The sequence below is a fragment of the Myripristis murdjan genome, chromosome 6 (genome assembly GCF_902150065.1).
Source record: "Myripristis murdjan chromosome 6, fMyrMur1.1, whole genome shotgun sequence".
Classification (NCBI taxonomy): domain Eukaryota; kingdom Metazoa; phylum Chordata; class Actinopteri; order Holocentriformes; family Holocentridae; genus Myripristis; species Myripristis murdjan.
In genome coordinates, this window is record NC_043985.1 from 9,581,123 (window position 1) to 9,606,233 (window position 25,111).

At 42.4% G+C, this 25,111-nt stretch overlaps 1 protein-coding gene and 1 pseudogene across 6 annotated transcripts in view; one reads left to right on the top strand and one right to left on the bottom strand.

Annotated features, from left to right (window-relative positions):
• The first annotated feature begins 1,857 nt into the window (after window positions 1-1,857).
• On the top strand, window positions 1,858-9,032 carry LOC115360108 (olfactomedin-4-like; annotated as a pseudogene).
• Window positions 9,033-9,927: 895 nt separating this feature from the next.
• ndrg4 (NDRG family member 4) overlaps window positions 9,928-25,111 on the bottom strand; it is a 59,346-nt gene continuing 44,162 nt past the window's right edge. For 4 of the 6 annotated variants that reach the window (XM_030052751.1, XM_030052749.1, XM_030052748.1 and 1 more), the window contains 13 exons: window positions 24,878-24,998; window positions 24,129-24,191; window positions 23,360-23,420; window positions 22,889-22,975; window positions 22,592-22,648; window positions 21,830-21,933; window positions 21,671-21,727; window positions 20,670-20,721; window positions 18,585-18,632; window positions 18,437-18,472; window positions 16,839-16,890; window positions 16,344-16,382; window positions 9,928-14,186 (listed from right to left, as the gene is read on the bottom strand). In XM_030052751.1, coding sequence (XP_029908611.1) covers window positions 14,032-14,186; window positions 16,344-16,382; window positions 16,839-16,890; window positions 18,437-18,472; window positions 18,585-18,632; window positions 20,670-20,721; window positions 21,671-21,727; window positions 21,830-21,933; window positions 22,592-22,648; window positions 22,889-22,975; window positions 23,360-23,420; window positions 24,129-24,191; window positions 24,878-24,998 — 932 coding nt within the window. In that variant the 3' untranslated portion in view covers window positions 9,928-14,031. The remainder of the gene's footprint in view (window positions 14,187-16,343; window positions 16,383-16,838; window positions 16,891-18,436; window positions 18,473-18,584; window positions 18,633-20,669; window positions 20,722-21,670; window positions 21,728-21,829; window positions 21,934-22,591; window positions 22,649-22,888; window positions 22,976-23,359; window positions 23,421-24,128; window positions 24,192-24,877; window positions 24,999-25,111) is intronic. The other 2 variants (XM_030052750.1, XM_030052753.1) reach the window with 1 other exon arrangement.

The window sequence follows — 25,111 nt, forward strand, 5'->3', positions numbered from 1 at the left end:
GATTAAAGTCCAGATAAATGCCACACAGAGTTCTAGTGGCAGACACATCTCTACATCAACTGTGCAGAGGAGACTGCGCCAATCAGGCCTTTATGGTCAAATAGCTGCTAAGAAACCACTACTAAGGAAAAGCAACAAGCAGAAGAAATTTGTTTGGGCCAAGAAACACAAGGAATGGACATTAGAACAGTGGAAATCTGTGCTTTGGTCTGATGAGTCCAAATTTGAGATCTTTGGTTCCAACCGCTGTGTCTTTGTGAGACGCAGAAAAGGTGAACGGATGGATTCCACATGCCTGGTTCCCACTGTGAAGCATGGAGGAGGAGGTGTGATGGTGTGGGGGTGTTTTGCTGGTGACACTGTTGGGGATTTATTCAAAATTGAAGGCACACTGAACCAGCATGGCTACCACAGCATCCTGCAGCGACATGCCATCCCATCCATTTTGCGTTTAGTTGGACGATCATTTATTTTTCAACAGGACAATGAGCCCAAACACACCTCCAGGCTGTGTAAGGGCTATTTGACCAAGAAGGAGAGTGATGAAGTGCTGCGGCAGATGACCTGGCCTCCACAGTCACCGGACCTGAACCCAATCGAGATGGTTTGGGGTGAGCTGGACCGCAGAGTGAAGGCAAAGGGGCCAACAAGTGCTAAACACCTGTGGGAACTCCTTCAAGACTGTTGGAAAACCATTTCACGTGACTACCTCATGAAGCTCATCGAGAGAATGCCAAGAGTGTGCAAAGCAGTAATCAGAGCAAAGGGTGGCTATTTTGAAGAATCCAAAATATAAAACCTGTTTTGAGTTATTTCACACTTTTTTGTTTACTGCATAATTCCACATGTGCTCATTCATTGTTTTGATGCCTTCAGTGAGAATCTACAATGTAAATAGTAATGAAAATAAAGAAAAAACATTAAATGAAGGTGTGTCCAAACTTTTGACTGGTAATGTATTTTTCTTAAACATTTGAAACAAATTGCTGTGGTGATTTTATAGTGATGTTTTTGTTTGTTGTTTTGTGTTTTGTTCTGACTTTTGGTTATAGTCTTGTTAAATATGTAATTATATCTTGCAGTTATTTATTTATTATTTACTAAATATTGCTAATTGTCCAGTAATGCTTTACTATCCCCCCTCACCCCCCAATTTTCTTATGAATTCTCTTGCAATTAAAAAAATATATATAATAAAATTCTTGCTAATGTTCTGATACTTTTTTTTTTTTTTTTTTTTTTTTTGCTAATTTGCTGATCACTTTTCCTCATGTTTTTGAGTTTCTCCAGAGGACTAGACCTTGGTAAACTGAGTTTAGGTGGGTTAACCTTCCTGACGGTTAACCCACCGAAACAAATCCCTTCTTTTTTCACTCTACATTACATTTACCTCAAACCTGCAGGTGTTTGTGATTCCTGAGGAAAAGAGTTTTTACACATGAAACTGATGCAGTGTCAAACTCTGAGTGAACCAGTGCCGAGAATGTGAGACAGAATCAGAAATGATAAAGAAATTATATGTGATGCAAGAGTCAGTTCCCATGAGTCAGCATGTATGTGGAGTTTTACAAACACGCCATCGTCAGAGGAACTGAATTTCAAGTCAAGTATTTGCGCAATTACTGCAATATTGGTTTTTTTTTTTTAAAAAAGAGTTTCCTCTTTGTATTTTTGCTTTCTCCAGTTAGAGAAGCCCTGGTTGTGCTTGATCAGCAGCTGCAGAGTGACCTAAGGGCCGAGCTCCAGAGGAAACGAGTTCCAGCCTCACATGCAGAGGCTCAGCCTACAGCGAGGCCGCCGCCCTCACACACTCTTTTATTCAAACTGAAAGTCCGGAGAGACGCTCAGTCTGCTCTGCACCGCCAGCCGTCATGAGAGCGTCTGTGACAGTCCAGCTCTGCGCTCTGCTCGCCCTTGCCCACCAGGTAAGACCCACACACACACAGGGCCACATGAGGGGGACTAGCAATATAATGTGATAGAATGTAATAAATAATAAGCTGGATCTATTATTATTATTATTATTATTATTATTATTAATAGTAGTAGTAGTAGTAGTAGTAGTACTTGCTTAGTTTATATGATTTTGTAATGAATGCTTCACATTATGTTTCAGAAGCAGGAATACCTTTTTATTCATACTATTAATACTGATTGTATAGTTAAATGTTTTTCATGGTGGTGGTAATAGCAACAGTGGTAGCACTCACTGTCCTGTTTTCACATGCAGATGTGACCATAAGGCAAAGGTTGGTGGTTGCCTCAGGCTGCAAGATACCTCAAACTACCTCATAAAGTTTAAAATAAAACAAATTAATAAATAAACAAAAATATCACATTTTTGCTATTTTGCTAATCAATTTTTTCCTGCCTTTTAACTTAAGTGAGTTCTTTGTGTGTGTGTGTGGGTAAGACCCCCCCACACACACACAGAGCCACATAAGGGGGACTAGCAATATAATGTGATAAAATGTAATATATAATAAGCAGAATCTATTATTATTATTAGTAGTAGTAGTAGTAGTAGTAGTTTTTGTAGTTGCTTAGTTTATATGATTTTGTAATGAATGCTTCACGTTATGTTTCAGAAGTAGGAATACCTTTTTATTCATACTATTAATACTGATTGTATAGTTAAATGTTTTTCATGGTGGTGGTAATAGCAGCAGTGGTAGCACTCACTGTCCTGTTTTCACATGCAGATGTGACCATAAGGCAAAGGTTGGTGGTTGCCTCAGGCTGCACAATACCTCAAACTACCTCATAAAGTTTAAAATAAAACAAATTTTAAACAAATAAATAAATAAACAAAAATATTACATTTTTGCTATTTTGCTAATCAACTTTTTCCTGCCTTTTTAAAAAGAACTTCAGTGAGTTCTTTAAAAAAAATAAAAATAAAAAAAAATAAAAAGCACTTTATGATTATTTACTTCTTTTTCCAAAAAGAAAAATAGAGTCCTTAATAAATGCAGTCCAGGACGTTGTGTCAGTAAAAGCTCTGAGCTGCATCAGTGCAGCAGAAGCTCAGGCATCAGGTGATCACACCTGTTGCTGCTGCAGCTGAACTCGCTGAAGATGTGCCTCAACCTCTCAGGCTGCTGTGGCTGTGGACGTCGATGGCGTCGCATCTTCTTTCCCCCTCGATGATGATGATGGTAGTGATGATGATGATTCTCCACTCCCTGTGAGTGACAATCCCCCAAACCAATCTGTCAGTGATGCTGTTGCACCTCACAGTAATGGTGCATGAATCAAACATATATTAATACTTTAACTATGTATGAATCATGATGAGTTAAGGCATATACCAAAGCTTAAAACATCAAGAATGAATTCCTCTCTGACATAGTTAATAACAGTCATTGTGTACTGTATGTTATGTAATAATGGTGTTAATTAATACATGAACTGAGTGAAGTAAAGTGAAGTCATCATTACATGTTTAAACGGCAGTTGGCGAGAGGCCGGCTCATGCCTGTGACTAAATCACAGTCCTGACCTTATGAACTACAACACACAGGCCTCCAGCGTTCTGTAGCTCCAATGCTGAAATAATTTGTGCTCATCATTATTGATGCTCTGCCAAAATATATAGCTCCCCAAACTAAAACTAGTCTGAAAACATAAACCATGTTCTGTTACAGTGCTACTCTCTAGCCAGCTGTTACAAAAAGTGTCTGGTTTGTCGTTCCTTGTTTCTTCTCCACATTGCTCAGCTCATCGTCTGTGACTGTGACAGCAGTGTTCGTCTCGTTAGTCTTTTCCTCCTCGCTCTCATGAGAAGCACATGGAGGTGACAGATAACGAGCTGCTACCGTGATTTTCTAATAAATAACACAGCTTTCACCCAATCAGATCGCAGCAGTAGCAGCAGCAGTAGTAGTAATAGTACTAGTAGTAGTAATAAAAGGGGCAGCAGTAGCAGTAGTAGTAGTGGTAGTAGTAGTAGTAGTAGTAATAGTAGGGGCAGTAGTAGTAGCAATAGCAATAATAGTAGTAATAGCAGCAGCACTAGTAGTAATCACAGTAGTACTGCAGTAGTAGCTACAGTAGTACTGTACCAGTAGTGGCTGTTCATCTGGTCAGCAGCTAAATTTGTTACAAAGTATATTTTCTCTGTGTTTGAGATGAATGTATTTTGTACATGGTCCCTGATATGAATATATTTAATAAACTAAACTAGTATAGCAGTTGTAGCAGTAATAGATAGATAGATAGATGGATAGATAGATAGATAGATAGATAGATAGATAGATAGATAGATAGATAGATAGATATAGATATACACACACACACATATAGATAGATAGATAGATAGATAGATAGATAGATAGATAGATAGATACACACACACACACACACACACACACACATATGGATCGATAGATAGATGGATAGATAGATAGATAGATAGATAGATATGAGTTAATATAATGTGCTATATAATCTGAATTATTATGGCTATGTTGTATTGCTGTCAGCAGCTGAGAGTACCCAAAATGCTGTATGTGTGTCACTGTTGAATATTTCTTCATTTTCACAGGTTATGTCCTCGGGCAGCTGTGTGTGTGAGCTGGGTAACTTGGAGAAGCCCTTCCCCCACCACAAACTGAGCGGCGTGGAGGCCGGGGCGGTGAAATGCAACAGCCACATCACACCCCAGCAGGTCAGTGGACATCACTCTCAGAGCAAAGTGTCATCTGCAGCAGGAGCTGGGCCCATGTTCTGGGAGCAGGGGCAACCTAAAACCTCCGCCTAACCCCCCAGAACCAGCTCCATTATTCAGGCTACTAACGTTAATCCAAAACCACAGAGCACAGAGTCAAACCATGACACCTGCTGGTCACAAGCGACATTACAACCAGTGCGAAGTGCATGTTATGTTGGGAGCATCAAACTGTGTAAGAAAACTGAAATATGACAACTTTAAGGGAAAAATCCAACCTAAAACAACTAATCACTGCTCAAAAAACAGCCACCAGTGATATGCATGACATTACTGGAACAGAACTGAGACTGTAACTGTAAATATGACCGATGATAAGTAACACAAATAAGTCACTTCAAAACAGAGCACAGCATACAGACATCTTCAGAGCTAAACTGTGTTAAGCTATGAATGTGTGCATGAAACATTTGCAGCCTCATGAGGGCACTACGTACATACTGAGGACAGACTGGAAAATATGTCTGATAACATCTCATCAATATATCAAATAAAAAGCTTATTTGAGTTGTAAAATCAAGAGAAAAGGTCAGTGTAATTCTGAATACCACCAACGTGTAGTCCTGATCCTGCTGTTTTAAACACACTAACTCATGGCAACTAATAAAACCGGGACTTTGGCATTTTATTAAAAATCAGATTTGGTCTGGTCCCTGTGGGTCACTGCCAAAATGGTGGATGTGATGCAATATGACTGATTTACTATTTAGTGCAAAAGTGATTAATACTACACTGGTTGTCTGTGGGAAATCCATAATATGAACTGATTTCAATTGCATTACATGCAAATATACTCAAAAATGTCAGTTACCATTATTTCAGTGGAGAGTGTTAGGCATTGATTAGACAGTCAGCCCAAATCAGATGTTTGGTTTCGCCAGATTGTAGTGCGATTGTATAGTTTTGTATTGTACAGTATCTATATCCTAATATAATAAAATAATAAATAATAAATTGGGAATACTTTTCTATATAATTGAATGGATTTTTGATTGATAGGTGGGTATACTGTAAATCACCAGAAAAAGAGGTGGGTATATTTTGTGTACGTTCGTATACCCTTTACTACACCACTGTAAGTACTATCAGGTTGTGTCGTCCTGGTGCAAAGTTATTATGCTGAAGTTTCCTGCAGACGCTACCTGTCACATCTACTTTCCAATTCAAACAGGAAAAGAACGAGAAGCACTTAATTTCCTCCAAAAATGGGTACGGGCACTTGTTATTATATTATTATTTGCATGGGTTTCCTGTGTGTGCCTGCAGACTGTGGAGCTGGAGAGTCTGCTGCTGGGTCTGGAGCGGCGCTTGCCCCAGCTGGAGGCCGACGTGACGGTGATAGAAGGCGAGGATGACGGGGATCTTTACGGAGCCATCAGCCTGCAGGTCATAGAGAACGAACTGACGGAGATCCTGCAGCTCATCAACAAGCTCAACAGCACTGCGGCACAGCGCCAGCAGCTCACCACACAAACCACTCAGCAGGTACAGATTCATATGACAGCCTCCTGCCGGTAGAGGCACACTCTGAATCCTGACCCCGCTCAGCGGACACATCCACATCAAGTGAGGGAAAGACCACACTGTCAGGCTTATTATGGTGGCATTACATTATCTCACTTTGTACATGGTTACTCTCTGGAAGAATGCTATAATTTCACACAAAATATCACCTTTGAGATGATTTTATTAACCTTCTACAATCAGCCAAAACAAATAGTTTGTAGATTTTATTTGCATCCTAAACAGCTGGACCTGGATGGCTCGATGCATGAGAAACATTTTAGCCTGGGTGCCATGGTCTACCTTTTTCTTTATGGTCCTTGTTGTTTACTTTTCTGCTCTCATGATAGTTAATCATCCAACCATGAATTAAACGTTTTATGCTACCCAGATAAAAGTGATATCCATGACATCCACTCAAGATTTGACAACATATATTCAAAGTCCCTCCATTTGCAAATATACATTTTTGGTTGAAACAGCCACTTTATAATGCTCTAAAATATGACTGCTTGCTTTTGGAAAAGATTAGCAGAAACATGAAGTTTATATATTTTGCAGATATTATACTAACTTGCAAAATCTCTTTCTTTAAGTCTAAAGGTTCCATACCCTCAATTTTGCTTAGTGCACCTTTAAAATCACAAAACAAAACAGTCATTTTCCTGTCTTGTGTCTTATTTGCCATGCTTCAGCTGCAGACGCTGAGACAGGAGATGCAGCGGCTGGAGGTCTATGACAGCATGGAGGTGATCAAGCGGGAGAAAGCTAATCAGCGTCTGATAAAAGACCTGGAATTGTGCGAGAGAAGCAATCAGCCCACCGTCCAGCCCACTGAGCCTCCACCCGGTACACCCCAAACCTTCTCCACAACACTGGCCTCTTCAAACATTCACTCTCCTCTGTCCTCTGCATTCAGTGTCTTGCTCCGTCCTCAGGTTTCTGTCCTCATGGTCGTCTTCTGAATGTGACCGGGCCAAGGGTTCAAACAGCAGGGGAGTATCCCGGCTCCTACAAGTTTGGATCCTGGGGTCAAGATCCCAAACCTGAGGCAGGGAAGGAGAGCTGGTACTGGATGGTGGTGCTGACTTCCAGCAACATCTACTCCAATTTCGTGCGACGCTACTCCAGCCTGAGCTCGCTGATCGTGGGTGTGAGTGTTCCAGGTAAACACGCCGGCGTTGTGAGGTGGCCTTGTGGTCGGGGATACGACACGTTCATGATCATGGCAGGTATCAAAGCTGCGGTGGTTATGCATCTTATTATTTTCTTCTTCTTCTGTCAGGCAGTGTGCAGATCCACTCCTCCAACCCAACCACCAACACCATCCAGGGGCCCAACGCAGTGCTGTACGCCGAGGCGCTGTACTACGGCTGCTACAACCGAGACGCCATCTGCAGATTCAACCTCACCACCAAATCTGTTACCTCCGTACAGCTGCCCAAAGGCACCAGGTGCACTCTTGTCTTTTATATCCAGCTGATTTTTTATTTATTTATTTATTTTTATTTAATTTTTTTTTTTAGCCTCAAACATGCCAGAATCAATTAAAAAAAAAAAAAAAATCTGAAAAAATGAATTTAAATGATTGTAGCATCAGGCTGCAACATAACAAAAGTGAAAAAAGTGGAGGGGGTCTCAATACTTTCTGAATGCACTGAATATACACACATTTATTTTTTTTAAATGTTATCATCATTACTATTATTATCATCATTATCATTATTCTTCATCTTCTTCTTCTTCTTATTATTATTATTTCCAGTTATTCTTATTCTTATATTTTTTTCTTTCCTCCCCCTTGCCACCACCACTGCCAATTGCTGCTCATGTAGGCCTGCACTGGTATTGTTTCTCCCTCACAGACAAGGTCTAGTGTGTTTAATAAGCAAAAACACAATTTGAATTTTCACATATTTTTGAAGGAAACTGCAGAGACAAAGTCCTACACTCTGCCACTAACTGGGCTGAACTGTTTGAACATGTACTCAGTACTCAACCAATATTTTCAATAATAAAGCATTTATTTTCTCACCATATCCGTAGGATCCACCACCCCCAATAAGTTTCAATACAATATTATATCAAATGTAGTCATACAAAGCTGTCCAAGCACACTGAGCACAGTCAGAAAGTGTTTGCTTTGACTGGCGTGCCCTGCGGCCGGCCTTGACCTTCAGCTGCTACAGAAACTCGACCTCAATGCTGCTCATCCTCCTGTCTCCTTTTTTAATGTTTGTTTGGTTTTTTTTTTTTGTTTGTTTTCTTTGGGTGGCAGGTTTAACTCTAAGAGTAACTTCTGTCACCTTGATGATTGCTACGGGTACACCGACCTGGACGTGGCGACCGACGAGAGCGGCATCTGGGTCATCTACACCACCAATGAGCACTACGGCAACCTGGTGATCTCCCGGCTGGAGGACGGCCAGCAGCCGGAGCTCGGCCAGACCTGGAACACCTCGCTCTACAAGCGGGCGGCCACCAACCGTTTGTGGCGTGCGGCGTGCTCTACGCCACGCGTTACGTCAACAAAGACGTCGAGGAGATCTTCTATTCGTTCGACACCTCCACGGGCAAAGAGAGGTTCGACGTGGGCATCCGCATCCAGAAGATCTCCGCTAACATCGTGTCTCTGAACTACAGCCCCCAGGACCAGATGCTGCACGCCTACAGCGACAGCCAGATGGTCTCCTACAAGGTGCTGTTTGGCTGACGGGACGGCGCAGCGGGTTAGCAGCAGGTTAGCGCTCAGCCCAGTTTGAAAATATCAAACTAACACAGCACATTTCTGTTTTGTCTTTAATTTTCTGACAGATGTTTCAGGGAGTTTGTTTTTGTGTGTTTTTTTTTTTGTAATTTTTTTTTTTTTGTAATTTTTTTGTAATTCTGTGGTAATTCATGTAATTCGTGTAATTTTTCCTTGTTTTTGCTTATTTTCTGTTTTTTGGTTTGGTCACTTTGTTTTTTTTTTTTATTTTGTGGCAATTTCATGATATTTTAGTGATATTAAATTCATCAGAGTTTCATTGTACTTTAATGTAAAGTAGATTTGCTCAGGTTTCAAAGTGATTAGGGCGATACAGACGTGGCTTACACTGTGTTTCATCTCAGCGTTGAAGAAACATCCACCAGCATCACCTCTGGCATTTACTTGCAAAACTGACTTTAACTACCAAAACAATGAAGCACATGGAACACAATGACCCACTTCCTTACTTCTCATAAACAGCTTTTTGAATTTTTTTTTTGCAAGAGCTCGATTACTTGATGTCCTCTGTTGTACATTCAAATTCAGATTACCATAGCACTGTAGTTCCTGTGGTATCATCTGCTCAGCATCACAGAGCTTACTCAGCTGTTTTTTGTTTTTTTTTTAAGATATTTTTGGCATTTCTGCTTTATGTGACAGTCTCAGTAGAGAGAGAGGGGATGACCTTACATGACATGACGCTGCGATGGCTCTAACATACAGTGTGTGTTACCAGGTGAGGTAGTGGAGCGCCCCCACTCGCCTGTTTCTTTACACAGAATCAAGTTCACTGTAATCTGTGAGTCACCAAATGAAAGCAGAAATAAAGGAAATGTGGTTTGGCCACACGACTGTGGTTTTGTTGTGTGCAGTGTGTAAGTCTCCTCGTTTTGACGCGGAACTGTCGACTGTGGAAAATGACCAGACGTCTGACCTCCAAAATTACGACATAAAGTCTTTATTTCTTATTCGTTATTACTTGTTCAGTACATGGACAGAGACAGCTTACTTTGTATAGGTATTTATATATATTTAAACTTTACAATACACATCCGAATGACGACAAAGTAGGTAAGAGTCCTTCTACCTTTGTGAAAAGAAACAAGCTCACAGGGAAGACTCTCACACTATCAACAATCCAGACAGAAGAAAAAAGAACTTATTGCCTCGATGCAAATCAATCAGAATGGCAGTAAGAATTAGAATAGTAGTATTACACATGAACCAATATTATACCAAGATGAGGGTAAATCCTACTTTTGCATATATATATATATATATATTATATATATAGCAAAATCCAATTCAGGGAATGGGACAGAAATGTTGAAGTACACAATACAATAGTGTTGGAGTGCTCTGTTTGGGTAACCTATCTATAATAGAAAGTATCTACAAGTGCATGGAGGACCAAGGTCTATAAATTTTTCTAAAGAGGAACCAAACTGGTCCTGTGCCAGCATAGGAACCCACTTACTTTCACAAATCGCTACTCAACTCGATGATTTATAGACCTTGAGGGGGTCCAGGACAGACCTGGGCTCTGTAGGAAGGGGGTGAGGGTCAAAGGTTCCAGGGTTCGGGGAGGGTTGACAATACTGTACAGCACTTCAAAGGGACCAATACATTCAGGAGCCCCCCAGGCAGAGCGATCAGGAGTCTTGTGGGAGGACAGCAAAGTCCATGTCGGTGGCAAAAAAAAAAAAGCCTGATGAGGAGCCTGGAGAAAATCAAACTGCACTGAGGGATGGTCGTATGCTAACTCGGCTACATGCAACTAGTTGGTGTTGATGAACGTAGTCTGATGAGGTTCTAGTCGGAGTGAGGTGTTTGTTCTGACTTTTGTCCCGCATCCTCTCATGCTCTCTCCTCAGGTATTTTACTTCCCATACCTCCCCCGCCCCCCGTCTCAGGATGTTACATAGATTGGACATTAAATAATCTCATTAATAATCTCTCCATCTTTGACAAAACACACATTCCTCTTCCAGATGAACATTCATTCATTTGATTTTATTATTTTTCTCCCCGGTCAGAATCTCTCTCTGTTAACATTCCTCACACTCTTTGCCTTTACAATCTTAATCCGTTAATCCTTGGCTCTCTTCGGGGCCCCTGCTGCTCAAGACTCTCACCAACCAACAACCAGCATTTAAAAAGTGACTTCAGCTGATAGCCCTTTAGGGTGCGGCTGGGTTTGCCTGTGAGGGACGGGGCACCTTTTGTTGTTTTTTTTTTTTTATTATTATTTTTTTTATTATTTTTTTAGGGGAGGGGTATAGTTTATGGTGGGTGGGGGTTGCCCTACATTTCCGAGCTTGGTGCCCAAATGGCTCCAAATAAGCCCCGCCCCTTACAGGCTGGCCTCAGGGACGCGCGCCCTCAGCATCTGGACGCTACACCCTTCCGAGAGGGGAAAAGATTTTTGCACAAGTGGAGACAGGAGAATGTGAATATGGTACATATATACTGTACATTACTAAGCAAATCTCCGGGGACCCCCGAGACTGATCCCTGTGGCTCACCTGAACAAGGTGGTCCGGTATATATAGCAGACAACAGCACACAGCGACACTAATCTAGGAACTCAAAGTCTAATTGTGTTCATACTGATGATTCGGGGGTTACACGGTGCATCCACTCACACACTGTGGCCAGACAGCCATACCCTCCTCTGTGTGTGTGTGTGTGTGTGTGTGTGTGGGTGTGTTTCAGTGCTCTTGTGTTTGCGGTGTCTTTCCCTTTGGCTCGATTCCCTTACAAAGTCCAGCCCACGCAGAATTGTGTACATGCCACACGTGTGTGTGAGAATGTTGTGCGCATGGAATTTTGGAAAAATGGGAATGTACAAATGTGTGTGTAGCTTGGTATCTAAGGAGTGGGGCTGGGCGCTATAAGGGAAGGCTGCTGCGATTCCGTCGGCGCTGACCCAGAGAGCTAGCACCCCGGCTCGGCCCAGTCCTTCCTCGGCCCCCCTGGTCTGATTTGGTTTGGGTCGGAGTGTGATTGTCATGTAAGAGACCACAAAGAGCCGACTAGAGGCGGAACCACTCATGTCCACTGCAGAGGCTGTGGTGGCGGCTGCATTCAAGGGACTAACACATTGATTACATTTAAAATACTAATCAAGATGCCAGAATGCCCTGAAACTAGATCGGATATTAGAATGCCCTCGCATTGCTGCTCTATGAGACAGAAGACTTGAACATGCACATGTATGTGTTTCATCTCCCCTACAGTGATTCAGTGGATTGTCTTGTAAATGGAAAATGGCACGTGGATTAAAGCTTCACTAGGCACAATTTTGCACTTTAGTGCTCCAAAAATCAAAACAGCAAGAGTTACTTCAATACGCAGACATCCTGTGACATCAGTGACCTGCACACGGCACGCTCACACGACCTCGTAAGAACTGAAACTAATAAGGATGCAACTCTAACTTTTTTTTTTTGTTTTTTACTTTTTGCAAAAACATGGATCACGCATTAAAATGTATTTGGGGCAAAGATGTTGGAACATCTGCAAACAGGGGGACTGCACACAACTAAAACAAAGATTCAAATTGGGGGGAAAAAAAAAAAGATATTGACCATTTTCATTCTGAATTGATTTTACATAGATTGAGAATGAGAATGAGAGAGTGCTAAACGTCACGGCCGTCTGCGTGGGAGACTTGGGTTCGTTGTTTTTTCCACACGCTGATCAAAGTGCTTCACAGTCTGTACGCTACATCGGCTGCATAAGACACTGCATGACGCTCATTACATGGCACGCCAAACAAGCCGTGTTGCAGGTCACTCATGTCCGTCGCACTCATACAAAACACCACCTATACCTATCATGGCCATATCATGTACAAATACTCATTCTCACAGCAATAATAAAAAATTAAAAAAATAGCGAAGCATCAGCTCCCTGGTGGTCTAGTGGCCTGGTACTTCACCTAGTTTTACATCAACATCTAGTTTTGTGCAGCTTTAAAGCGCTCGTGTGCGCTAAGTATGCTACGAAATGCTAACGGCTCTCCTCACAGCACTACAGGTGTACGTCGCTACGGCAGGCTGTGCTCCAGTGGTCTGTAAAATTCAGGACACACCCCCCTATTGACCTGATTCATCCGGCGTCCAGTTTGAGAGCCTCAGCGGCTCGGTGCATCACGCAGACATTCACCGCTGCACAGATTCACACCGACAAGCATGAGAAATCTGGCGATCCGAAGAATCCAGACGGCTGTCGCTTTGCTTTTTATTACATTTGCCCCGTGAGCGCAGCTGTCAAAATGGCTGCCGTGTGAATAAGGTCAACAGTGAGTCACAGAGTTAAAATGGCCTCTCCTGTCATTCCTGTCATTCCCTCCCAACCCGGCACAGAGAGAGATGCTCACACTTTGGTCCACAGAGAGAAAAACATAACCTGCTTGTTTTGGTGATGCTGCGTGTTACCTCCCGTCGCCTCCTCGTTTCCACGTCACATCAGTGTCAGCGGCCCGTTCTGTTGCACATATTGCTGTGTGGCTCGTTGACAGACATGTTTTAGGCTTTCTTTGATTTTTTTTTTTTAGGCTGGGGGGTTTAAAGGGGAGCAGGCAAAGGATGAGGAGACACTGAGCAAAACACAAATATGACACTTCAAGAAAAAAAGGGGTTTTAAGTTGTAGGTGTTGGGTGACAGGTGTAGGGTGAAGGTGGACGTTTCAGGGTGTCTGTGGTTTGGGGGCTGGTTGGAGGTGGTGGTGGGGGGGTAGTAGCAATACATATGTTATTATACAGTGGGGGAGGGAGGAAGATGGTGGACACAGGGATCTGGAGGAGACAGATGAAGATGGAGAGAGCGCTGGAAGGAACTTCAGACTCTCATGGCCGTCGCCTCCCACCTGCCGTCCTCTCTGCACTTTCTTCCAGCCCGTCTCTCCCTGCCCGCCACCGCCTCCTCTGCACTTTCATCCCTTTCCCTTTCTCTCTCTCTCTCTCTCTCTCTTCCTCTCTCCAGTCATCTGCCCCCTCCCTCCTCCCGCCTCCCTCCCTCCGTCTCCTGCCAGCCGGCTGCCTTCTCAGCAGGAGACCTCCATGGTGTGGGTGACCTGGCCGACCCCCTCGGTGCTGTCGGAGTGGGTGCAGGCCCGAGAGCGGGACCCATCAATGGAGCTGGCACTGGTCAGGGAGGCCGTCCTGGAGCGAGCCAGGCGGGTCATGCTGGCAGAAGGCACTGGGATGAGAGAGAGAGGGAGAGAGAGAAAATTCAGATTATATACTAGACGCGTGTGAGCAGTGGATGTCAGTGAGATGTGGGGAGTTCATGCCAATGTAGGGAAGTGAGGAACATCCCTGGTGGCATCTTCATGGACAGCTGGTGACTGGCTTGTCAGGTCAAAGCCGTCAATGTGTCTGCGCAGAGACACATTTGCATGTTGGACCTGCCGCGGCGGCACCATGCAGCGGAGGGTCTGGGGGTTCGCTTTGTGTCTTTCAGATGAAGCACAAATGCCTGAAAAGCTGGAGCAGAGTTTCCCTCAGGCCTGACAGCTACAGCCCTGCCTCATCTGCCTACCCAGCACTCCCAGCATGCCCCCAGCTCCAAACCAGTATGTGGAACTGCTTGACAAAAGCCTTAAGCAGTTTGTCATCTCAAAATTACAAGCTGCTGGTAATGTTTTATTTATTTATTTATTTATTTATTAGGCTTTAGACTGACCAAAATCAGAAAAATGAAGTTTAGGTAGATGGCTAAATTGTTTTGCCTTCATGCAATTAAATTTGCTCATGTTTTACTTGGACAGTCCAGTTTTAATATTCAGCTTAGGATCTATTTTCTATCACTTGACTTTCACAACTGAGCCAGTGTAGATACTTAAAGCCAGGCTGAGCTGTGGTGTGGTGTGGTGTGGTCTGGTTCACTGGCTGTGATCTGAGTTAAGTTAAGTCCACATGGAGCTGGAACCTCCTCATCAGCTGCTCTGTGTTTCTGTCTGTCCATTCACTTCCACAGCAAAACAGCTCCCAAAGGAACTAGACAACCCAACACTACACCACAGGTCAGTTTTGCTTTAACTTCATATCAACCTGTAAATACTCAATATCAATAGACTGTCAGCTGATCAGTAGGGGGATATGGGTAATTTTTTGGCATGAAAATGGAAAAAAAACAAATGAGGGCAGACTATAATGGATATTAGTAGATTTAGTACAAAAACTTGAGTGTCGGCTCTACATGAGGCAGTTTGTGAGAGACAGAACTGTGACGCTCTAACTGCTGGTGTCTGTCTGTCACATGACAGGAAATGCCTGAGCAGTGATGGAAAAAACTCAAAGGCATCGCTGTAGTATTTCTGATGATACATGAGGTTGGGCTCAGAAATTGAGAACAGGATCAGTGGAATCTAGTTTTTCGGCTTTCAGGTGTCAGTTCAGTTCAGCTTCATTATCCCTTTGAAACCGGAGCAACTTCACGAAAATCATGAAAACATACAGTATGTAAAAAACATAAAAAAAAAAAAAAACAGCAGCAACAACAACAAAAAGTACATTTGAAAAAAAAGAAGTACAATAAAGCTATATTTAGAATTAATTATATTATATTTTTAAATATCAGATCAGTGATGCTGGATTGACAGCAAAAATTAGTAAAAAAAAAAAGCTTTTTTTTTTTAAAGACAAGAAATCCATTTATATTATACTATTATATATTTATTATATATTTGACATTATATTACACGAAAATTACCATAAAGCGGTCCCAAAACTTTGTTTTTTAAAAAAAACTGTAAACTTTCCACAAAAATTCCCACCAAAAAAAAAAAAAAAAAAAAATGAATTTTGTTAAGCAGGTGAAATAAAACCTTTCAAAATAAAATCCCACCAAGAGGTGCTGGGTTTCAAAGGGTTAACATGCAAGAAGCTGCACGAGGCAGCCAAGTAGAGCACGGACCCTCTTACTGCTGGGACACCTGAGGGTTTTTTTGTTTTGTTTTTTTCCCGGTCAGTGATTTTTTTAAAAAACAGTGTGCATCTCTGGTGAAGTGATCTCTTCAGTCCGAAAGGCATTGCAGAAGGCCATGCGCATAGCAGTACTGGAGATGCAATGGCAGGGGAACTGGGGAGGGGGGTTGGGAGGTGGGGAAGGGGTGTAAGCACAGGATATTTTTCCATGAAAGGAAAAATTATTTCTGAGGGGGAAATGGTGAAGTTTAGTATCCTGGAGTTAAAAAAAATACCACATATGATAGCAAAAGTAAAATGTCCAGACAGCCCAAAATATAATAATCGTTATAATAATACAATGAAAATAAAAGAAATCTCAAAATGCCAATGTCATCGGGGCGGGGCGGCAGTAGAAAATCTGAGGTGAACAGGAAGGAGGAAGTACCTGGCCCTCCACTCAACCTCCGATCCTTCACATAAGCAACTGAGAGAACAGGGCAGGGAGACAGAGGGCAAGATTAACACAGGACACATCCCTCATCACATCACACACACACAGCTGCACACACACCTGCACACACACCCGCACAGCACTCACAGGACCATACCAGTGACTTCCAGTGTGTGAACTGATGACTGGCTGGAAGGCAAATGTTTGTAGAAGCTGTTTTCAGGAAAACTAACGTGGAGGACTTTGTTACGGTGATGGTCTCCTGCTGTGGAGAGTCTCTAGTCTCTGAAAGATCATTTTCAGAGTCACTGGTACGGCCCTTTGACAAAGCATTTAAGTACACATACACACAACATACACAACAAGTACAGTGTCACTGACTGTCTTTACTACTGCAGCCGTTCACTCACTCGTTCACTCTTTCACTCAGTCACTCAGTGACTCGTTCACTCCTAAACATCACAGTCACTGTGACTTCAGGTGACTTACTGTAGCCCATTCCCTGCAGGAAGTACTTAAAGGCTTCGGTCAGCTTGGCAGGCTGCAAGACAACATGGAGGGAGTTTCATTTGTTTGAATTGGAGTCACCAACACAGTGAACGCAGAGCATCAGGAAGCTGTCGCAGTTTCTGGATAATATAGTTTTCACACCACAAGTATCACAAAAATGATCTCCATATATATATATGCATGTATCTATGCATGTATATATGTATGTATCTATGTCTGTATGGGTCTGCAGAGGTGGAGCCTGTTGGCAGAAATGTGGTCTGGACCTGAAACACCTACAGGAAGATCTGTGCAGTTTGTGCCTAATGGGTGAAACAAAAGAAGCACGTTGTGTATCTCTCTCCTCCTTATTTGCTTTGCTGTATTAATAACAGCTGCTTCAGTGTTTTTCTTGTTGTTGTAAGAAATGAGCAGCCAGACAAATATTACATGTGTCACCACCTCCATGTTTGTTTTGATTTGTGCCCATAAACACTTGAGAAAATCTTCACACCTCAGATTAAAGTACATGAACGTGACAGGAGGACTCAGACTCATCACAGACTGAGACGTCCTTTGTATCTGAGCTGAGAGGAGCTGCCGGGCGTGGCGGCTCGGAGCGACCTGCTGGCCAGGAGCCAGTGATTTGGCATTTTCACTTCAGCTCTGATTCGTCTCTACAAACTGCTGCTCCACAGCACAGCTAACAAACACCGTTATGTTAGTTTAGAGGAAGCAGAAGCACCGCTGCAAAAATCGCCTTCAGTAAAAGTAAAAAGCAGCTCATTCAGAGTGAGAGCTGTCCAGGCACATCTGCAGAAACAGGGACCAAAGTCAGACTAGACTCTTTTAACTGGGAATTTGGAAATTACAAAGAAAACATAAATTGTACATTATAATTATTTTTGTATTTTGTTTTCATTTTGTTCTCTCTGTGAAGCACTTATTTATTATCATTAATATTAATATTATTAATTATTAGCATAATAATATAAAATTTCAATCCTGATTATTATCAGTTATTGTTAATTGCAGCAGTAGCATTATTATTATTATCATTATTGTTATTATTATTATTAGTAGTAGCAGTAGTAGCAGTAATACTACTAGTAGTAGTAGTTATACTAGTAGTAGTAGTAGTAGTAAAACTAGTGGTAGTAGTAGTAGTAGTAGTAATAGTAGTAATACTAGTAGTAGTAGTGGTAGTAGTAGTAGTAGTAGTAGTAGTAGCATTATTAGTATTATAAAACGTGCACCAACAAAATAAAGGCAGATTGCTCTTTCTCAGGTCTGCTTATTTATAGCAACACAACCACGTTTGTCCTCTCTAATGGTTTTTAAAATGTAACTAAGTGCATTTCAGAAAAAAATGTACTCATTCAATAGTGAAGTTCAATAGTGAAGCTGCTCACTTTAAAAATACTCAGAAAAAAAGTCCACAACAAACATCACTCAGTCACAGTGACAGAGGTTAACAGAAGGAGCTACTTTCCAATCGGTGATTTAAATGGGGCTTCTTTTTTTTCCCTTTTAAACCAGAAATTAAACCTGAAACCCCGCCCCCCATCCCCCCGGGTGACAGCATGCGGGTCGTGTACCTGTGTGATCTGCGGCAGGCCACCAGAGTCAGCCATCTGCAACAGAACAAGAGACGCTCACAGCCACTGCATGTCACCGGCAGAGTGTGAAACCATGACTTACAATATTAAATAAATCAAATGAAGGCTGATCAGGACAAGCAGATACCTTGAGGAAGGTGGTGTTGGTGGGATCCAGTTTGGAATTGCATTCGACCTTGAAGAGAAAAGCAGAGCTGATTATTCCACCAGCAAGAATCTGCCAGCCTCACGGTGAATTAACACAGAAATACACCAATAAAGAAATAAAAAACAGTTTGCAGGGCTGTGAGAGCAATGTGGCTCACTGTGTGTGTGTGTGTGTGTGTGTGTGTGTGTGAGAGCGATATGAATGACCCAGATACTGCAGTATGCTGCAGAGATGAGTCACTCCATCAGGCAGACAAACACACAGCCTCGGTGTGCATTCACAGTACACAGATGTGAAGAGATACACACACACACACACACACACACACACACACACTCTGGACATGAACATACACACTCACACACACATAGGCTTCAGCATTCTGGATAACTAGTCCCGGGGCAGGCACAGAGACCTCATTTTTGCTCCCTGCTGATTTGCTATTCCTGTTTCACGCTGTTTAATCTTTAATCTGTCACCTTTATCATTCTTTTATGGTGCACACTGTATATATATAAATATATATACAGCATATATACAGCAGCATTTTACTGTCACTTTAACCGTGTCTTAAAGGAGCAGTGATTCTGCAGGTTTTGCATAATATCTACAAAATGTATGTTCTTCACGTTTCTCAAAGCAAGCAGTCATATTTTAGAGCTGCCACATCATTCCTCCTCCCTTTCCTCCAGCCGCTGGTTTCCATTCATTCCACTACGATATGCACATGAACTTTCAGAGCCTTCAGACTTTCTTCACTCCAGTTTTCCATCAGCGGAATAAAGTCCAGGACTTTCAGGACTTGAACTTGGATGGAGTGAAACTGTCTCCCTGAAAGAAAATAGTCCCCAGGGACAGATTCGCCTCCCACAGCCAATTCTCAACTCTGTGGTTTATGAATGGTGTCAGCCACAGAAGCAGGACATTATAAGGTGACTGTTTCAACCATACATTTTGATTGGAGTTATAAGACGTGTTGCCCTGCATGATGTGCAGCATGGTTTGTTGACAGTGCAGTGAGTGATCTTTTGAATCTCAGTGCTGTGACGGAGCAGCGTGGTTAGCATCTCGGCTGCTCTTCAGGGTATTTCATTAACTGGGTTACTGAGTGTGTGCATGTAGACCTGCAGTGTGTGTGTGTGTGTGTGTGTGTGTGTCTCTGCCTATCCCACTTTCTGCTCCACTTTCTCTTTATATAAAGTGTGCAGAGCAAATCAGTGTTAACAGGTCAGAGGATGTTAAATATTAACATGACCTGCATCTGTCACCGCCGCTAAAACAAGCTGCCTTTACGTCTCGTTCCGCCCCCCACCCCCTTCCCTTTCCCTCCCGGTGTTCCCTCGAAGCCAAGATTAAGACTTTATAACAGCTTTAACTGGAAACGGCCTCCCTCCATCCCTCCATCCCACGCTTCCTCCAGCTGACGAGAAGTGATTTTTATTTAGGCTCAACCTCGGGAACATGTGGCAGATTAACTAGCGCTGGTATATATATCTGGGCCGCCTCAAACTAGGAAACCCCAGGGACAGAGCAAGGCCATCTGGCCCCTGGAGAATGGACACACACACACACACACACACACTTACCCTGTAAACATTATACACACATCTATAGACGTCTATAGTATCCAGGACATGCATGCCTGCACATATATGCATACAGGCATGTGAGCACACAGACAAGGATAGCCAGAAAACACACACACACACACACACACACACACACACACACACTGTGCCAAGGGGAAAAGGGTCACCTAGAGAGAGAAACATGCAGCCTGTTGCTGGCTGACCTGTTTCTGCTCTGCTGAATGAAGACAAACAGGCTCTAACATGGCGAGCAGAGCGGGTGCAGAGGGAGGAGCGCACGGCTCGCAAATTATTGGTTCAGTTCTGCGGACATTTCTCAGAGGCAGAAATAATCTCACGAGTTGAGTGAAAGCGATAGGGATAGCACTTTGTTAGCCTCCTGCCGCTGAGCTGGACTTCCCCCCCTAACACTCTTAAAAATAAAGACATTCGGAGAGACCTGTAGGGTGAAAAGGTCAACATGGGGGGCACTCACCACTCCCTCCTCAGCGGGGGCGTTGTCTCCCACCACCAGCATCACAGGACACCTGAACACACACCAGCACAGGTCAGCATGGCAGCTCATGTGGGTTCCCTTTGTAAATATGGATTTGTTTGTGACTAAATGCAGAAAGTGTAACTGCAGTCATATCTGTGCAGTGCTCATTTCAGTGGGACCAGTACAACCCAGTCCAACCAGTCATGGCATTTTTGGTGACTGAAGCTTTTATTTGAGTGGGACTGGTGGGACAAACGCCCCAGTTATTATCAGAAATCATTTCTTTCTGCTGTAATTCTTGTGTTGATATGAAGTCTAGCAGCTGTGTTTACATTATCAGTTTAGTGAAGCAGGCAGTTTGAGCTCGGGCCCTGCAGGGGAGGAAAAATGCGGAGCCGAGAATAAACTCTGAATATAATTTTTGAGATTAAAGTTGTAAATTTATGAGAAAGAAAACTAAAAGATTCTGAGATTATAAAGTCACAAATTCACAAGAAAAAAAATGCAGAAATTCTGAGATTAGAGTAAATTTATGAGGAAAAAAAAATATGATTGTGATTCTGGGCTAAAATCAGCAGGATGTCCTTGTTCCTGAATCCCAGTGCGGAGTAGAATCGGATGAGGCCTGAAACTCGGTGAGTGGCAGCAGAAGCAGCACATGTGGAGCCTCGACCAAAAAGTGAAAGAAAAACTATTTTTCAGAGTTTCTTTCTCATACATCTGTGACTACAGCCTCAGAATGATTGAGTTTTTTGAGTTTTTTTCTCGTAAATTTACCACTTTAATCTTGGAAATTGGAGCGTTATGATAAAAATAAAAACATGCCATATCACTGCTGGGATCTTCACTTCTTTCTCTTGTACTGGTTGCTCAGTGAAGACGGAGGAAGAATATTCTGTTCACTGATTTATTACTATTGGCTATATTCAGAGTGTCAGTGTTTCAGATAGAACTTTGTGGAGCATTTGAAGTGCATGAGAGGCGTTTTGGGGACTCACTTGATGGTCTTGGCGTTGATCACCGTCCCGCTGCGGTTCATCTCCAGGTCCCTCCGGCTGCAAGTGACAGGGAGTGTGAGGTCAGCTGCCAGTCACACAGGGACAGTAATGTGTGTGTGTGTGTGTGTGTGTGTGTGTGTCTGGGCTGCATGTCTCCACCTGTTGTACATGTTCCAGAAGAGCTGCAGGTTGAACTGGTTGATGGTGTTGTTGATCTGTTGCCTGTAGCTCTGAACCAGCTCTGTGTTGCTCATCAGCTCCTCCTGCACACACACACACACACACACACACACATACGAGACAGAGATGCGTCAATCTCCAAAAACCTCTTCCTCCCTCTCCACTGACTGTGTATTGTGTGAAGCTGTACACAATGGACAAACAGTCTCAAATTACAAGCAGTGGTGCCAAATTCCTAACGCTTTCTGCTTGTCTCGAAAATTAGACTAGACAAAGATTAGTAATTAGTTGATTAATTATAAAATATTATAAAATTCTAAAATACTAATAATTATGACTTGTAGCTGCTGCAGCAGTCGGTACAAGTGCTGCACGTTTTTAGACACGTTTGCTCGGTTTTGGCTTTAAGGTTAAAACCTTGCATGGAGCTGCTGCTGCGTCTGCTGTCTCAGCCACATGCTGCAATGCAGATGCGCATCACAGCAGCTGTGACATGAAACATCAGGGTGAAGACAGGTCCTTCAGGTAAAGACAGCTCTTACTCAGAACTAGTTAATTAAGAAGGTTCCGGTCTTTCCACTGAACCAGCATGAACAAGAGCACAAGCCTAGTTAGTCCTGAGTGGAACAGAACCTGAATTAATGGGTGAAAATAAATGAAAGCAGATAACAACAACCATAATAATAGTTTTCTTACATATTTTATATTGTTTTGTATTACATGTTTGAATCATGACCTTACCTGGCTGAAAAGGTGAGGCAGCACTGTATCTGGCAGAGCGCTGGTCAGACCTGACAGCTAGGGGGCAGAATCAGAGATACTTCATTAATCCCCAAAGGGAAACTGGATAAAGGAAACAGATCATCACTGTAAGCTCACCTGTGTTAGAACAGATTGAAATGATTATAGTTTTGCGTCTGAAATCCATTTTGGATGCTCTTGCTAATTTTTAATCACCCTTTCCTTTGTATTTCTTCCCCAATACTGGTACTGATATTGATATTCGAGATTGCTATAAAGAGTTTGGTCTGCAGGTACCTTGGTGGCAGCCCAGTCGATCCAGCCTTTCCCATTTGGATCGATGTTGAGCAGAACCAAACCCTCCACCAGGTCAGGAAAAATCAGCTGCCAGGCAAAAAACAGTGTTACACAGTCGAACAGACGAAACAGAGCGAAGAGCATGGAAAACAGAAAACAGCTTCCTTCATCTTAGTGACGCTTTGAAGAAGTTACACCTACAGGTCAGTGTGTGTGTGTGTGTGTGTGTGTGTGTGTGTGTGTGTGTGTTTGGGGGGGGCGGGTAATAATACTTTGATTGACTGGATCTGGATTAATTTTAGACATTAGTGAACTGCAGATAACGATTTCTCGCTCACTAGCTCAATATGTAATCCGGGATGAGGCTCGTTAAAATCTGATAATCTGGGGCGGCAGTGAGCTCGGCCAGCAGGTTGCTGTGATGAAGCACAGGCCTGCGGGCTGAGGCACATTCAACAGGATGAGACTTACAGCAAACTTGGCCAGTATGTAAGCTCCGGCTCCCACTCCGATCCCAACGATGCTCTTGAATCTAAAAAAGAAAAAAAAAAACAAAACACAGAAAAGAGCAGCTCTCCGTCAGCTGATTCAGTCTGAAGAGAGCACAGTATTGATGTGGTGTTGTAGACGGGTCACAGCAGCTCATGCAGGATGGGTACACTGGGTTCTGAGAGGAAGCTATAACAGTCCGGTAAACGTTACGTAAAGCTGTTGTTGGGAACACAACCTGAAGTTCATGCTGTTCCCAGTTGCTGGTACATCTCTGCCACAGCCAGAACCTGAGCCTGAAACCCTTTACCAGACACCTGTCCCACATGGTGATTTAAGTTTTCCCAAAATGCACTTTTTCCAGTTTTCTCTGGTGGCAGTGCTGATGGTGGCCCATGCAGGAGGCCGACCAGGTGTCCAAACCAATCAGAACAGTGGTCACACATGACGGACAGATGACGGACTTCCTCTGATATTTGATCAAGGAGGAACTGACATGGTGGCCCAGGTCCAGCTCATAACGCAGAAACATGCAGAATGCATCGTGACATACTGACACTGCACTGGTGTAAATATGGAAATCAACCAGTCAACCAGTGCTTTTTTTTTTTTTTTTTTTTTTTTTTTTTCAGTTGATTTTGCAGCAACATGAATCATATCTAATCTTCATATGTAAATGATAAAGAGTGCAAACAGGACAGGACACCCTGCATGAGACTGGTGGAATGTGTTTCACATGTCAGAGACCAACCCAAAGTGCTGCACCACACTGGGCAGCATCCCAGCCAGCTGGTCCATGGTGGGATACTGGTATCTGTGGAGAGACGAGAGCCAAATAAATACATAAATACATAAAATATCAAAAAAGTAAAACCATAACAAATTAATTACCTGAAATCATCAATAAATAAATAATTAAAAGAATTAATTAATATTACAATTATACTTTAAAAATAGATTACATGAAAATAACATTGTTCCAAAATTTTGTTTAATTTTTTTTTTTTTTAAATTCCCCCAAAAATTATTAAGACAAAGAAATTAAGCCAGTTTTGCAAAAAGGATTAAATAAACACTTTTAGTGAGTTAATGCTCATATATGTTGTGCAAAGCAATTGTTTAGTTATTTGAAAATATTTACATATCATAACTATTAATTTATATGTACTTAAAAGCAATTACTCTGGATAATAAGAAAAAACTAAGACAAAATAACCTAGGACCATCAAAAATCATTGACTTCACCTCTAAACCGTGATGATACAGCACAAAAATACATACAATTAATGTTTGTAAATGTAAATAAACATAAATGTTGTGTACACATGATTATTATTTACTATTGATTTTTTTTTTTTTTATTTCAGTTAACCATTAAAAGATCATTTATACATATGAAATGATTATTAATTCACCATTTCTTAGTGATGTTGCTATGATGTGTGTGTGTGTGTCTGTGTGTTTGTATTATTCTGTGTGTTTGGGTGTGTCGTCCTGTACCCCTGTGGAAACTGTGAAGCTCCAATCTGCTGTCCCGGGGCGTCGACGTGGCACACCACAAAGTGTTTGGTGATCTCCTGCATGTCCTCATTATGGAAGAAACTGTTGAAGCACAGCTTGTCTGCAGGAGGGGGGGGAGGAGAGGAAATAAGGAGGTGCAGCATGCAGAGAGGAGACGGCAGAGGATGGAGGGATGGGGATGGAGGGATGAGAATGGAGGGATAGGATCATATT